The sequence below is a fragment of the Camarhynchus parvulus genome, chromosome 3 (genome assembly GCF_901933205.1).
Source record: "Camarhynchus parvulus chromosome 3, STF_HiC, whole genome shotgun sequence".
Lineage (NCBI taxonomy): Eukaryota > Metazoa > Chordata > Aves > Passeriformes > Thraupidae > Camarhynchus > Camarhynchus parvulus.
In genome coordinates, this window is record NC_044573.1 from 12419914 (window position 1) to 12432599 (window position 12686).

Here is a 12686-nt window from a genome sequence, read left to right on the forward strand (position 1 = left end):
TTAGAAGCCTGTTTCAAAGTTTTATTAATTCAAGTCATAAAAAAGTTACAGCAACTTCAAATATGTACAAACTGCCATAAAAAGGTTGTGTTCAGTTACACAGGAGACAGTCTCATTACAACATGGCTACAAAATCATTACTTTCAATAAAACTCCCAACAAGGGTAAAACAACCATTTAGGCATGTATGCTCCAAAACCCTAGTAACAGCAGTTGTCAACTTGTTTCATCATCATAAAAAAAATAAAATCAGGGAGCAATAGCTAAGTTTTACTTGAGTAAGATGGAGCATTTAACTCTCAACAAACAGTAAATGTATCTGAATGGTTACCAGTCTTGGCTGTTAAAGAGTTTTAACAATCATTAAGTGAGCACAATTGCCTCCCTTTCAGGAGGAAATTAAGATTCATGCCTCCAATGTTTTTATCTTCTTTCTTGTAATCTGGTCTGCCTTCAGTTGATTTAGTTAAGCATTCAGCCCTCTATGCATTTCGTTCATTTCCTTCACCTGGAGGGGAGGAGGCAGAGGAGACATCAACATCTGTGCTGTTTCTCAACTTTAAGACTCAGTAAGTCATTGGGACTTAACAGCCCAGATTTTCATTAGCAAATGGATTTGATGCAACACTAACAGAACCAAACATGATGAACCCACGGGAGGAAGAGAAAAAGAGGAGAGAAAAAGAGGAGAGAAAAAGAGGAGAGAAAAAGAGGAGAGAAAAAGAGGAGAGAAAAAGAGGAGAGAAAAAGAGGAGAGAAAAAGAGGAGAGAAAAAAGAGGAGAAAAAGGAGAGAAAAAAGGAGGAAAAAAGAGAAAAAGAGAAAAAGGAGGAAAAAAAAAAAAAGGAGGAAAAAGGAGGAAAAAAGGAGGAAAAAAAGGGAAGAAAACAGAGGAAAAAAGGGAAGAAAAACAGAGGAAAAAAAGGGAAGAAAAAAAGAGGAAAAAAAGGGAAGAAAAAGAGGAAAAAAAGGGAAGAAAAAAAGAGGAAAAAAAGGGAAGAAAAAAAGAGGAAAAAAAGGGAAGAAAAAAAGAGGAAAAAAAGGGAAGAAAAAAAGAGGAAAAAAAGGGAAGAAAAAAAGAGGAAAAAAAGGGAAGAAAAAAAAAGGGAAGAAAGCACTACTTAGGGCACATGCAGGAACAGACAATACTGTTTAGCTGCTACAACATTGTTTGGATTCCTCCACAAAAGGCTCCACACCTGGGTGAAGCACCATTTGCTATTCCATTGGGAAGCAGCTTCTCAATGGGAACTGTGAGATCCATGTAAATACCTCAGTAAAGGTCTTGTCACAGAACAAGACTATCAGCACTTCCTGTGGATTGCACAGCCCTTTGCTATACATATGTAAAACAGAACTTGCAGAAAAACCCAGCCCCACCCCCTCAGCCCTGGGAAAAGCCTTTGAAACTAGTGCAGAACTACACAGAGGTGAAAACTAGCTGCAGAATTTGAATACTTTCAGTCTCCTTGAACACATCTGAGGCACCCAAAGCCAGTTTTTAACCTACAGCAAACTTAAAAGTTTCTGGATTGTGGTCAAGCTACTCCCCACACACACACCAGGAACAGAAATTAATTACCTCAGCTTTCACGTACTTCCCTTTCCTCCTCCTTGTCAGGACCTGTAACAGAAGGATGCAATGTTTTTTAAGTCTTGCTATACATGTAACTTTATCTGGTTTTGACTTTAAAGCACAAACTCGGAGCTGCCTGTTCCCTATCCTTCCAATGTGAGGTAGGTACAAACGAGGTTGTTTGTCGCTCTCAACTACTTTTTTAAACCAGGAAGAACTTTGTTCACCTCCGTGAATTGTTCCCAGTACTTGTTTTCCGGGTGACACCCTTCAGCTGTAACCTGAAACAGTGACAGTGTGCCCATCACCGGTGGTTTCCCACCTCCCACGTCTGAAAGAGCAAGCCAATTTATAAAGGAAGACATCAGAATCCAAACATATGTGCTGTTGTTTCCCAAATTGTTACCAGCACCATTCTGCTTGGCAGCTTTGCTAGAACTTACCAGGACAACAATTGCAGCCACTATTGCTACCAGTACCACTACAATGACAGCAATGAGGCCGGGAGTCAGGGACTTCATGGAGAACTCTGGTGCTATTTCATCAACGTAGTAGACCACTGTCTTCTCAAGCTTCACCGGCTCGTTGTCAATGCTGACATTTATCCCAGCATTATTATGAAAGATGGACTGACCTTTCACCTAAAGCAGATAGGAAAAGACAGACTTGCTCAGTCACATTGGAGTAAGGCATTTATCTCACCACAGGAATAATTCACCTGGCTTTAGCCAGCACACAGCCAAGACTCCAGAGTGCAGTGCAAGACACAAACCCAGCCTCTGGTTTGACCCATGACACACTTACATCTTTCTCAAAGTAGTAGGCCACATCAGCTATATCCACATCTCCAACTAATTTTTGTGAGGCGTTTTGCTTCAAATCAATAGTAATAATAGGGTTTTCATACTGGAAAAAAAAATATAATGTGGTATTAAAAAGAGGTACTTTAAATCCAGCTATTGAATAATCACCAAAACATTATGATCCAGTTTGTGAACTTGCATCCTGGATAAAGTTTATAGTTCTTGAACTCAAGCCAACTGTTTACAGTAGGATTCAAATTCCACTTCACTTCTACTGAAGCAAAGAAGTTATCTACACACTAAGGAGAGCAGTGTCACTTCTCAGCATTTCTGTTCAGATACAGCTATTGGCTAACTGCTCGCCATTTTGAGAGCTTCTACTAGAACTCATGCTGTACTGCATTAGTCAGACACGAGTTCTGGGAGTTACTCACAACAAAATGAAGTTCTGATACTTTACTAAACTCTCTGTGCCCCTTACCAGAACATTGGTTATGTAGCGGCCATCCAGCTGGTAACGACTGGTAATGGTATCCGTGAAAAACCTGCAAGGACACCAAAGCCATGGCTGTAAAAACAGTATTTTTTCACATATATCATTTGACAAGTAGAGAAGACTGGTGCAATTGTTTGCTCCTGCAGTCTCTGTGGTGGGTGGAGCTCAGCTAGCATCTAAACCCTCACCTCGTCTTTCACTCACTTCTCCCTAGCAGGATCAGGAAAAGAATCAGAAGGGCAAAAGCAAGGGGAAAAAAAACCCCAAAAAACAGAACAACCCTCATCGTTTAAAATAAAAACAGTCTGGGAAGTGAAAGGGCTGGGTGGGGGAAATACAAAACCTCAAGTGATGTAAAAGCAATCAGTCATCACTGACAGATCAACATCCAGCAAACCTCTGCGCAGTGGCTACTTGGGAAAAGACTTTCCCCCGGATTTATTGCTGAACATGGCATTATACAATATAGGCTACCTGTTCAGTCAATTCAGGTCAGCCTGTCCCCCTCCCAGCCTCTGGCCCATCCCCACCCTACTCACTGGGGCAGCAGAGTGAGAGTCTGAGAAGGCCTTGGCATTATGTAAGTGCTGTTCAGCAGCAGCTAAAGCACTGCTGAATTCATCAACACCATTTTGGTCTAAAACACAGCACCACACCAACTGCTACCAAAAAAATTAACTCTGCCCCAACCAAACCCACTGCACTCTCTTCATACAAGAGTTCAATAACTCCTAACATTGAAGATGCACTTACTGTAAAATAAACACCTGTGTTAGACAAAAGAGCTTTACCAGTTTGAAGAATTCAGAAGAAGAGCTAGAGGGCAGCAGCTTTTGTTCTGGAAAGGAGGTGATCTAATAGCTACAAGTGGGGTTTTAACAAAATGGAAAAAAAAAAAAAAAAAAAGGCTAAACTCTCGTTTTCCTCCTGCTGCTTCTATAGAGTCATTCTGCCATTTTTGTCAGTTTGCTTTCTGATCACCATTACCTTCCATTTCTGTTAGTATATTGATTTGAGAAGGGAAAAAACTAGCAATCAATTTCAAATGGAAGGGAATCCCTTTAGTTTAAGCTAATTTGTTTCCAATACAAATTAAAGCAATTCTATAAAAAATTTGCAGCTTGCTTCTAAAATGTCTTACAAGTGAGTTCACAGGTCTGTCACTGCTTATAGCAACTGTTTAGAAATACACTACATATCTACTGGAACATACATACACTACCATGACATATTACTATCATCACTTACTTCTTTAAAGATTCAGCATTCAGAGGAGCATTTCTCTCAGCATGTTTCATTTCAATGATGATCCACCTGAAGTACAATGAATATTCTTGAAGTACATGCATATAAAAAACAACAACAACAAAAAAAAACTAACCCCAGGCTAAAAGACCAGAACAATGAGACGAAACCAAGGCAAGCAAAGTCTCTTCCAAACCCACTGAATATCTCCCTGTTTCTGAAGAAAAAAACCCAGCCAAGTAACCAAGGGTTGATTGCTCCATCTTCATTCATCCCCAGTGCATCATTCACACAAGGCAGAGCCTCACACAGGAATGTTTTCGTGTCACAGCACACCCTGTTGAAAGACTTACATCGTTCTGACTAATTGATTGCACTTCAAGTCTGCATCGTGTTTGTCAGTTCTCCTAACTCCAGCAGTATTCACACACCAACAGGTGGTTCCATTGCACTGCTTCGCCTTGAAAGCACCAGTGTTTTCACACTCGGGATCATAGAGACCATCGGTATCTTCAAACGCATCTTTCGGTTTCTCACGACGACCCGACTTGGAGCCCATCACTTCTGCTTTCATCAGCAGGCATTTTGAAGTCACTAAAAACAACCAGAAAGTCGCGTTATGCAGTGGCAGAGCACGCATGTCCAAACCAGAGCTCCGAGTCCGTACAAGCACCGGGTTACACCAGCGGCAACCAGATTCGAAGCCCTTACACGGCAGAGCAGATGGCTAATGTGTAGGTGGTGCATAAAATCAATACAACTGCGGTATGTGAGCCTCTCAAGGCAAAGGCCAACAAGTCCAGCCATAGGATTTACAGTTTCCATTCCTCACAGCTGAGCTTGAACCCAGAGTGGGTCTTGTCCCAAGGCTCTACCCCCTCTAGATTTGTAGGAAAAGTGAGGATAAGCGCTTGTAAGGAAGCTAAACGTTCATCTTCAAGAAATTCTTGCCACTGGAGAACCAATACTGAGGAGGAGGCGTGAGCCTACAGCAGTACAAGCAGAGAAACCCTGATCGCTTCTCTTCCAACACCAGCTGACCTGGGAGACCAGGAAGAACAACTCCTTCCTTGCCTCCATTGTTTGCTGGGACCTCAGCGGTCATTCCCACAAATTCCCCGGCGCTCCGCGGGCTCGCTTCCGTGCCACCCACCCTGCCGTGCCCTTCTACTCACGGGTGGAGCAGTCCACGGTGGCTCCGGAGCCGATGGCTTGGCAGATACACCGGCCGCTGCCGTCCGTCCTGCAGTCGGTGACGCGCTTGTTCTTCTCGCACACACACGCTGCGAGGGAAGCGCGGCCGTGAGCGGGCACCGCCACCCCACGGCAGGACAAAGCCGCCCCGGGCCGGCCGGGCGTGGCGTGCCCGCACCCCCCGCGTCCCCCCGGCCTCCCTCCTTCCTTCCCTCCCTTCCCGAGCACCGGGGCTCCCCTCGGGGCGCGGACAAAGGGGCGCTATGGGGGCCGGGCGCTCCTGCCCGCTACGGGGGAATGGTGTCGCCGTTCGGGGCACAGGGCACCCAGCGGAGCGGCCCTGCCGACAGCGGGGCCGGGAGGGGGTCCCGGGGTGCGGAGCGGACGGGCGGGTGCGGGCACTCACAGCTCCGGGCGGTGGCGGCAAGGCAGAGCAGCAGCAGCAGCGCGGCCCCGCAGAGCGGCTTCATGGCTGGGGTGGGCGGCGGGGAGGCCGAGGGAGTCCTCGGGGACGCGGGCAGAGCGGGAGCGGTGTGTGCGCGGAGCGGCGGAGCGCTGCGAGCTGCCCGACAGGTTCCGCAGGTGCTGGTGGTGGCTGCGCCGCGCCCTCCCGGCTCCGGTTACACCTGGGAGGACGCGCGGGGGGAGCGGCAGCAGCGGCGGCTCCTCCCCCGGGCCCGCCGGGCGCGCTCTTAAACCACCGCCGCCCCCTCCTCCCGCCGCACCTGGGCGAAACTGGATGGGCAGGGCGGGACCCGCTCCCGGCCTCAGCAGCGCCTCTCCTGCGGGAGGCATGGGGGAGCGGCCGTGCCCGCTCCGTAGCCGGGCTGTGAAACCGCCCCGCCTGGGCGGAGGGGTGGCGGGGAGCCGGGGACAGTGGCCCCCGCCGCCCAGGGGAAAGTGTTACTCATCCCCGGGAGCTCCCGGGCGTGTTTGTGCTGTGACACGCGGGCAGGGGAGCGGAGCCCGCGGCCCTCCCGGCTCGGGGCTTCCCGCGCCCGCCGCTGACCTTCGGAGCCTCGGGGCGGGCCCCAGGTCTCTGCCCTGGCCTGGTGGCCCCGGGCTCTTCCCTCGGGACCGGCGGGGGTGTTTCCACTCCGCTCTCGGCGAGCTGAGAGCAGACATAAAGGGGCAGGGAATACTCGCACTTTATAGTGAGCTTTGTTCGCATCCAGGGGGCCGTGTGAAATACTCGGTGCTTGACATAAATTCTGATAATTCCTCAGTAAATTAAAAAACAAACCGCTTATCTATATAGAATGAACACTCTCGTAAGGTTCATCACTGATGATACGTTTAGTTTCTATTTTCAGTTTTGGTTCCTTTCTGGAATACGTAGTAGATGTCTCTACCTCAAGGTTGCTCTGAAGATTCACTCGTGGTACTGCAGTATCCTCATTTCCTCGCTCGGGAAAAAGCAGTCCTGAGCGCTTTGTCTCTGAGCAGCGCAGCTTTGTGGGAAGCTACAAAATGGGAGGGAGTGCCAGAGCCCGGCCAGGTTGCCGAGGAGGAAGCACGGGAAAGCCGGCTGCAGGCTTTAAGATGGCTTTCCAAAGTGTAAAAGCAGTGTCAAAATGGAAGAAAAAAGATAAGTATGGTACACTGGAAATGCTTTGAGCCTTGAGTTTATTTATTCAGTTAAAAATATGCATAGATCTTTCTAAAAGATAGATCCATTAGCACCCTAGAAAAACAAGTTATTTTAGTACAGGATAAAACCAGAGTGACATCCTGCCCAAAGACTTGAAGCTTCCTCCTACCAGTTCACTGTACAATAAAAATATGTTTCTGCTTTTGCATGTGGAGATGTCAGTAAGTGAAACTTGTTTGAAAACTTTGTGTGACTGAAGTGAAACTGCTGGTGAGCTATCTTGGTGTTTTTGTCTCTGTGCAGCTGTGTTTGTGTTGTACCTGGTTTTGTGTGTTGTTTTCATCTCCAGTGCCCTGCTGCTGTCTCAGATGTGTCCAAGTTAAAGGAGTGCTCTTTGGATTTGCTCCTGGTACAGCCCGAATCAGAGTTTTGCAGCATTTGTCTTGATTCTTTTTGTGGGTTTCTGTGGTTTCTGATTGATGATGAGTATATTCTTCTGATACACTTGTCAAAGACTCAAAAGGAAAGCTTGGCCTATCAATATGAAAACTTGGCAAGACTAAAGTCTCAGATATGGACTTCTTGTATGGCTTTCATTAAGTGATGGCATTTTCCAGAAAGATGAGTAGGATCAATAAGCTCAGAAATGCCTGCCTCACTATAAACCTCTTGCTCCATGTTAAAGTACTGTTTTTGTCAAGATGAGAAAAGCTGTCTTGTCATTATGGAATTGTCAAGCTGACCTACATAAGCCTTGATAAAAGGGACCAATAAACTTTATGATAGGATTTTGCCTTAATTTATTTTTTTAATATGTAAATGTTGAGGAACAGAACAGGCTGGGTATAGCTAGTTCTCTTTCTTCTCCTGATCCTTGTTCTGTGCCTAGTTTTACAAATCCAAGCAGTTTTGAAATCTTGGAGTGACTGCTACTGAAAGTTGCCCTGCTTCTTTCTCCAAGCACCTTCAAATACCACATAGGCATCTTTTTATCAGAAAGTAGCTACAACATTTAGTATCTAGGGGCTGAATTGTCTTAGAGTATTTGCATGGACTAGAGCCTCTCATAGTGTGTTTTGGCACTGTTATGTTGTGACATGTAGCAAAATGTGAGTTAGCACCTGTAGAAAGTACTTTGATAACTCTGCTACAAGCACTGGGGCATCGTGCAGATTTTTGTAGTATAAAATTTAATTTGGCTCCAGTTTGCAGGGGCTAATAAGGACCTTGCTACCTGTGGTCTTGCCAGATTTCCAGATGTGAAGAAATGATTGTTTAAATGTTGCTCAGTATTTTTGAAGGAGAGCTGCTCTACATGAGGTCACTCACCAGCAAGGCAAAGGAAACGAGGGACCACTCGCAGCAGAGTTCATCTTACCCTCTTTCCATGTTATTTTGAGGGCAGCTTTTCAATAGAATCAAAGCCACCGGAGCAGATATGAGGCTAAGCAGGTATAAGGACCTGAGTGTTGAAGTTTATGACACAGGTACCTTGGTGTCTGGGAGGTTGGGAGGCAGTGTCATTTTTGTACATTTTGTGATGCTTGTACCTCTTTGTGCTGAAATACGTGACCACATTCAATGGCTGTTCTATATTAGCTTTCCTCAGCATGCAGCTCTAAAGGTAAGGCCTTGCATATGGTTATAAACAGGATAATTTTATCAACTGTTGGAGATACCTCCTCTTATCAAATAGCTGACTGCTGATTAGGCAGTGCAGTGTAGGCTCATTGTGGTTTACTCTTACTGAAGCATAATTACAGCTCAGACAAATTATAATTTAAATGCTACAAGCACTTTATTGGCTCTACTTTATAGCAAAAAGAAAAAATGTTTTGGTCACTAAACTCTACATACACTTTGTAAGCTTACATTAGGAAAACTCATGTGATCTGTATTTTTCTACCTTTGCTCTGTAATTTACATTGGATCCTGATCTGTTTGGAGAATGAAGCATTAGTTCACTAAAATACTCAAGAGGCATTGACTCCAGGGGGGGATTTTCTATTGACTTGAGTGAATTTTGAATCAGATCCAAGGAAATAAATCCAGCTCTTTCTGAAGCCAGTAAGAATTAGCGTGATACTGGGCTATGAGGTGAGGTCATTCCCAGGTCTTCACTCGAAATTAGGTAAGTGGGCTTTGTGAAACTCCCCAGGCACAGAAAAGGGACAGAATCTCCTTTCAGGGAAAGTCGAGAGGATGTGTGAGTCACTCCTGAGGCATCAGGAAACATGCAAGGTGGGGCTGTGACATGCACTGTGATCAGCAGATCACAGAGATGAGTGGCCAGAGCATGATCAATGCCACTGGGGTGTTTGGCAATCGCGGTCTGAGATTCTTCAGAGGCTGCAAACCTGATTGGTTTTGGGTGTACCCTCCCAAAGATAACCAGAGTCTCATCCCTAGAAAATAGGCCATGTATGACACCAAATTGTGAAGCACAGTCTCGTTAGTCTTTTTCTAACAAAATTAATGGCTTTTGAAAATTCATGACTTTAAAATGGTTAAGGCTGACAAAGGTAGAAACAACCAGAAACACTGATGCTCAAAAGTGCCAACGGGTATTTTGGACAGCAGACATTGCTACGTATGTCTTTATATTACAGACTTGCTTAGGAACTTTTTATTAGCACAGCTTCAGAATGTTTACATTCAACTTTTTTTTTGTCAGACTTCATCATCTGCATAGAATGAAACCTTGAAAGAACTGTAGGAAGGGGACAATATTGAGAAATTATGTACAGTACCTTATCCATTGTGTGTTTTTCTGAAGATTCCATGTTGTCACAAGTTGACACATGCTGCTGCTCAAAGGACTGTAATAAAACTGCTGCTTCTATTCCTATTTTATTTTTCCTGCCTTTTTGAAAACCACTAGTAAACAGTTAAACCTTGTTACACTGCTTAGTATAATGAGAACATTTGGAGTCCTGGAGAACTTAAATGTCTTGTGCATATGGAGGTGGTCAAGTATAGAGCCAAGAAAAATAAAAAATAAATGAGCAGTCATGCCCTTCTGTTAGACTGTTTAACTACTTCCAAACACTGTAAAAAAAAAAACAAAAACAAAACCAAAACCAAAACCAAAACAAAACAAAAAACAAAAACAAAACAAAAACACTAAAAAAACCAAACCCCCCCAAGACCAGAAAAAAAGGAAGCTATTTTACATGTTTGGGTCTTTTTGGTCTGTTTCTAGATCATGACTTATTTTTGTAATGATAACACAGTGTTTGTGCATTTTGACAAGAGTGTCATGTATGCTGAAGATGGAAATTAGTTCACAGGCCGTGGCAACCCTGACAAAGCTGTCCTCAGCTCCAGAACCCCCAGCTTGGGTCTCTAACAGGTTGGAGACCTTCGAAAGGAAGAGTAGCTACTAAGAGGTACAGGGCTGTTGGTTCAGAGGTTCACAAAACTAGACAGGGTGTAGCCACAGGAGAGAAATGCTCATGCAATTAATGTATGTTCTATTTGTGTCTTTGAGGATTATAGAAACCAACCTGTCTGATACGTTGTGGCATCCTCACCTCTCTGCCAGGGCTTAGTCTTAACTCCAGAGGGTGGGGCCAGTAACAGGTTTGTCACCCTCATCTTTAAGTACCTGAAAATGCATTTCCATGGCTCTAATACTGACAGCATTTTTAGAACATCTTTTGTCAGCATTCGAAACTGCTTAAATTAAACAGCATTAATGGTAAAAATTGTAATAACTCCTCACCCAGACTACTGTGCAGCAGCGAGGCAAACCTTCTAATTTCATACTGTGCCCAGTCCCCCAAGTTTGTAGTGTTTGGAAAGGGCTCAGGGGAAAACACGAGATCACAAGCTGTAGTAAAAGAAGCTCTGTTTACATTAAAATTACTTCAGTTTTGGCATCTAAGATACTTTATTTCCCCTCCTCTTCTAGCTACTCTCTGTGAAAGAAGATACAGACAAAACTTTGCCAAAACACTTGTTGAAGACTGAGATGGTCCCAGGCAGTTTTTACCGTGCTTTGTTGCGTGACAGCATCTGTGGGCTGTAGGCAGAACTGAAGCAGATGTTTACACAGACAGTTGTCCTGTCCCTCAGGGTGGTGTTATCAGAAGGCACATTGAGTACTGCTGCCATAAAACTTGCCTGCCACTGAATTTGCTTCTGCTGGGCTTGTGCAGGCTGCCATGGGGTAGTGAGGGCATGGACTCTCTATTTGTCAGGTAACCCCCAGTAAGAGCCCACAGACTGTACCTGGCAGGGAGCAGAAGCCGTGTACTCCTCAATGGAAACAGGGTCACAGCATGCACACAGCAGGCAGTTTCCAGGGAGCAGTTAACATGCTGTAAATCCCCACCCACTCTTGCCTCACTCTAATTTGTGTGCATAGTCATACCCCAAGCAAAGGTGAATAAATACACCCATGAGCTGGGCAGAAAATCTCATCCCACAAGCACCAACACAATGGAGAGCAGAGAGTGGGGTTCAAGGAGTTGGGCAGGCCATTGGTGCTTTGTTTTTTCAGTCCCTCTCTGAAATAAACTGCTTTTGTGTTGTGACTACTTTCACAGTTCGTGAGTTTCCCCTATTTTTTCCAGTTAGCAAAAGCTGTTGCCAAAGTTCATCTGTTTCTCTGTGCACTTTAATTTACAGCCCTTGTACTAGTCACTTTATTGCTTCAAGCTCGGATGAGAGAACTTTTACAACCTGTGATTACTGAACTTGGTGAAACAAGAAAGCTTTTTGACCTGTTGTGGAGTAATTATAGACCCTATTGCTTCTTGGGAGGGGCATTCAATGTTTAACAAACTGTGGCCGTTCTAATTTAACTGTGTGGAGCCTGGACCACTGGATGGGAGTTAAAAAAAGCAAATCCTGGACTTTTTCCAGGTCACATTTTAACTTGTCTGGTTTTAGTCTCTAAAGGGCTGTCCTTGAAGTTCTGCCTTCCCACTACTGAACTTGATGCTGCTCCTTTCCTAGCAGTGCAAGAGCATGGGAGACAAATTATTTGCCTATGAAAACAATTTCCTCTTGCTTCAAAAACTACAGCTACACTACTTTTGATTAATCCTTTCATGGGATGAGTCTTTTGAATGCCATGCCATGCAAATACAGCTCTTGAAAACAGAAAAATTGTCCTGTCTTAGTCACCACTACTGTTTCGTATTATAGCGGCTGTGGTCGTGGACAAAGATTCAATTGTGTTCAGCAACATAAAAACAGAGAATAAATAGATACTGTGTTTGAAAGAGTTTGTGACCTATGTGACCAGTAAACTTTGAAACTGGAAAACAAGATGAGAAATATTAGATGAAATTTACACATTTTGCCCAGTTATAGAATCATAAGCCAGCTAGCTAAACCTTTGAGCATTCCCACCTATTCTTTAGCCACTCAAACAGCTATTATTTAGGAAACTTGCCTTCAGGAAAAGGATTTGGATGTTATTTTGAAAGCACCAATATTTTTCTACTTTTGATGTCCATAGATAATAACGTAAGATATATTTCCTGGATAATGGGTTCCTTGGATGTTTTGTAGTTTAGTGTATTAATGGGTACCTAAACATTACATCAGCGAGGCAAAGCATTTGTGTTATTTTCCAGATGGAATGAAACACTTTTTAGCTGACGCCATTTTATTAAAAAGATTTCTTAAGTCAAATTCTTGAAGCTTTCTCTGTCCAGCTACCTTTTCAGCTGGGACATTTTCGAAGTCTGGTGTTTGTTAGTTGTTTCTGAGAGGAAAGAGGAGTAAAAGAAGAGGTGGAAAGTTCCCATTTTGCAGTGTGAATGTAGGC

The 12686-nt window shown here is 44.4% G+C and overlaps 1 protein-coding gene across 1 annotated transcript; it reads right to left on the reverse strand.

The window, feature by feature from the left end:
• On the reverse strand, positions 1 to 6025 carry EPCAM (epithelial cell adhesion molecule). The gene is made up of 9 exons (XM_030945284.1): positions 5720 to 6025; positions 5295 to 5402; positions 4473 to 4713; positions 4123 to 4188; positions 2860 to 2923; positions 2380 to 2481; positions 2019 to 2216; positions 1582 to 1623; positions 1 to 508 (listed from the first exon to the last, which is right to left on the reverse strand). The coding sequence occupies exons 1-9, from the start codon at positions 5781 to 5783 to the stop codon at positions 467 to 469; spliced, it is 927 nt and encodes a 308-aa protein (XP_030801144.1). The 5' UTR covers positions 5784 to 6025; the 3' UTR covers positions 1 to 466.
• Between the last annotated feature and the right edge of the window lie 6661 nt (positions 6026 to 12686).

What these genes read in the sequence shown, in the direction of transcription:
- EPCAM (XM_030945284.1), bottom strand. Translation starts at nt 5,783, where the DNA reads ATGAAGCCGCTCTGCGGGGCCGCGCTGCTGCTGCTGCTCTGCCTTGCC. An exon ending in TGCCGCCACCGCCCGGAGCT is followed by an intron (nt 5,403 to 5,719) that starts GTGAGTGCCCGC and finishes CTTCCCTCGCAG; the next exon opens with CGTGTGTGTGCGAGAAGAAC. An exon ending in GCTACATAACCAATGTTCTG is followed by an intron (nt 2,482 to 2,859) that starts GTAAGGGGCACA and finishes TTTTTTTTCCAG; the next exon opens with TATGAAAACCCTATTATTAC.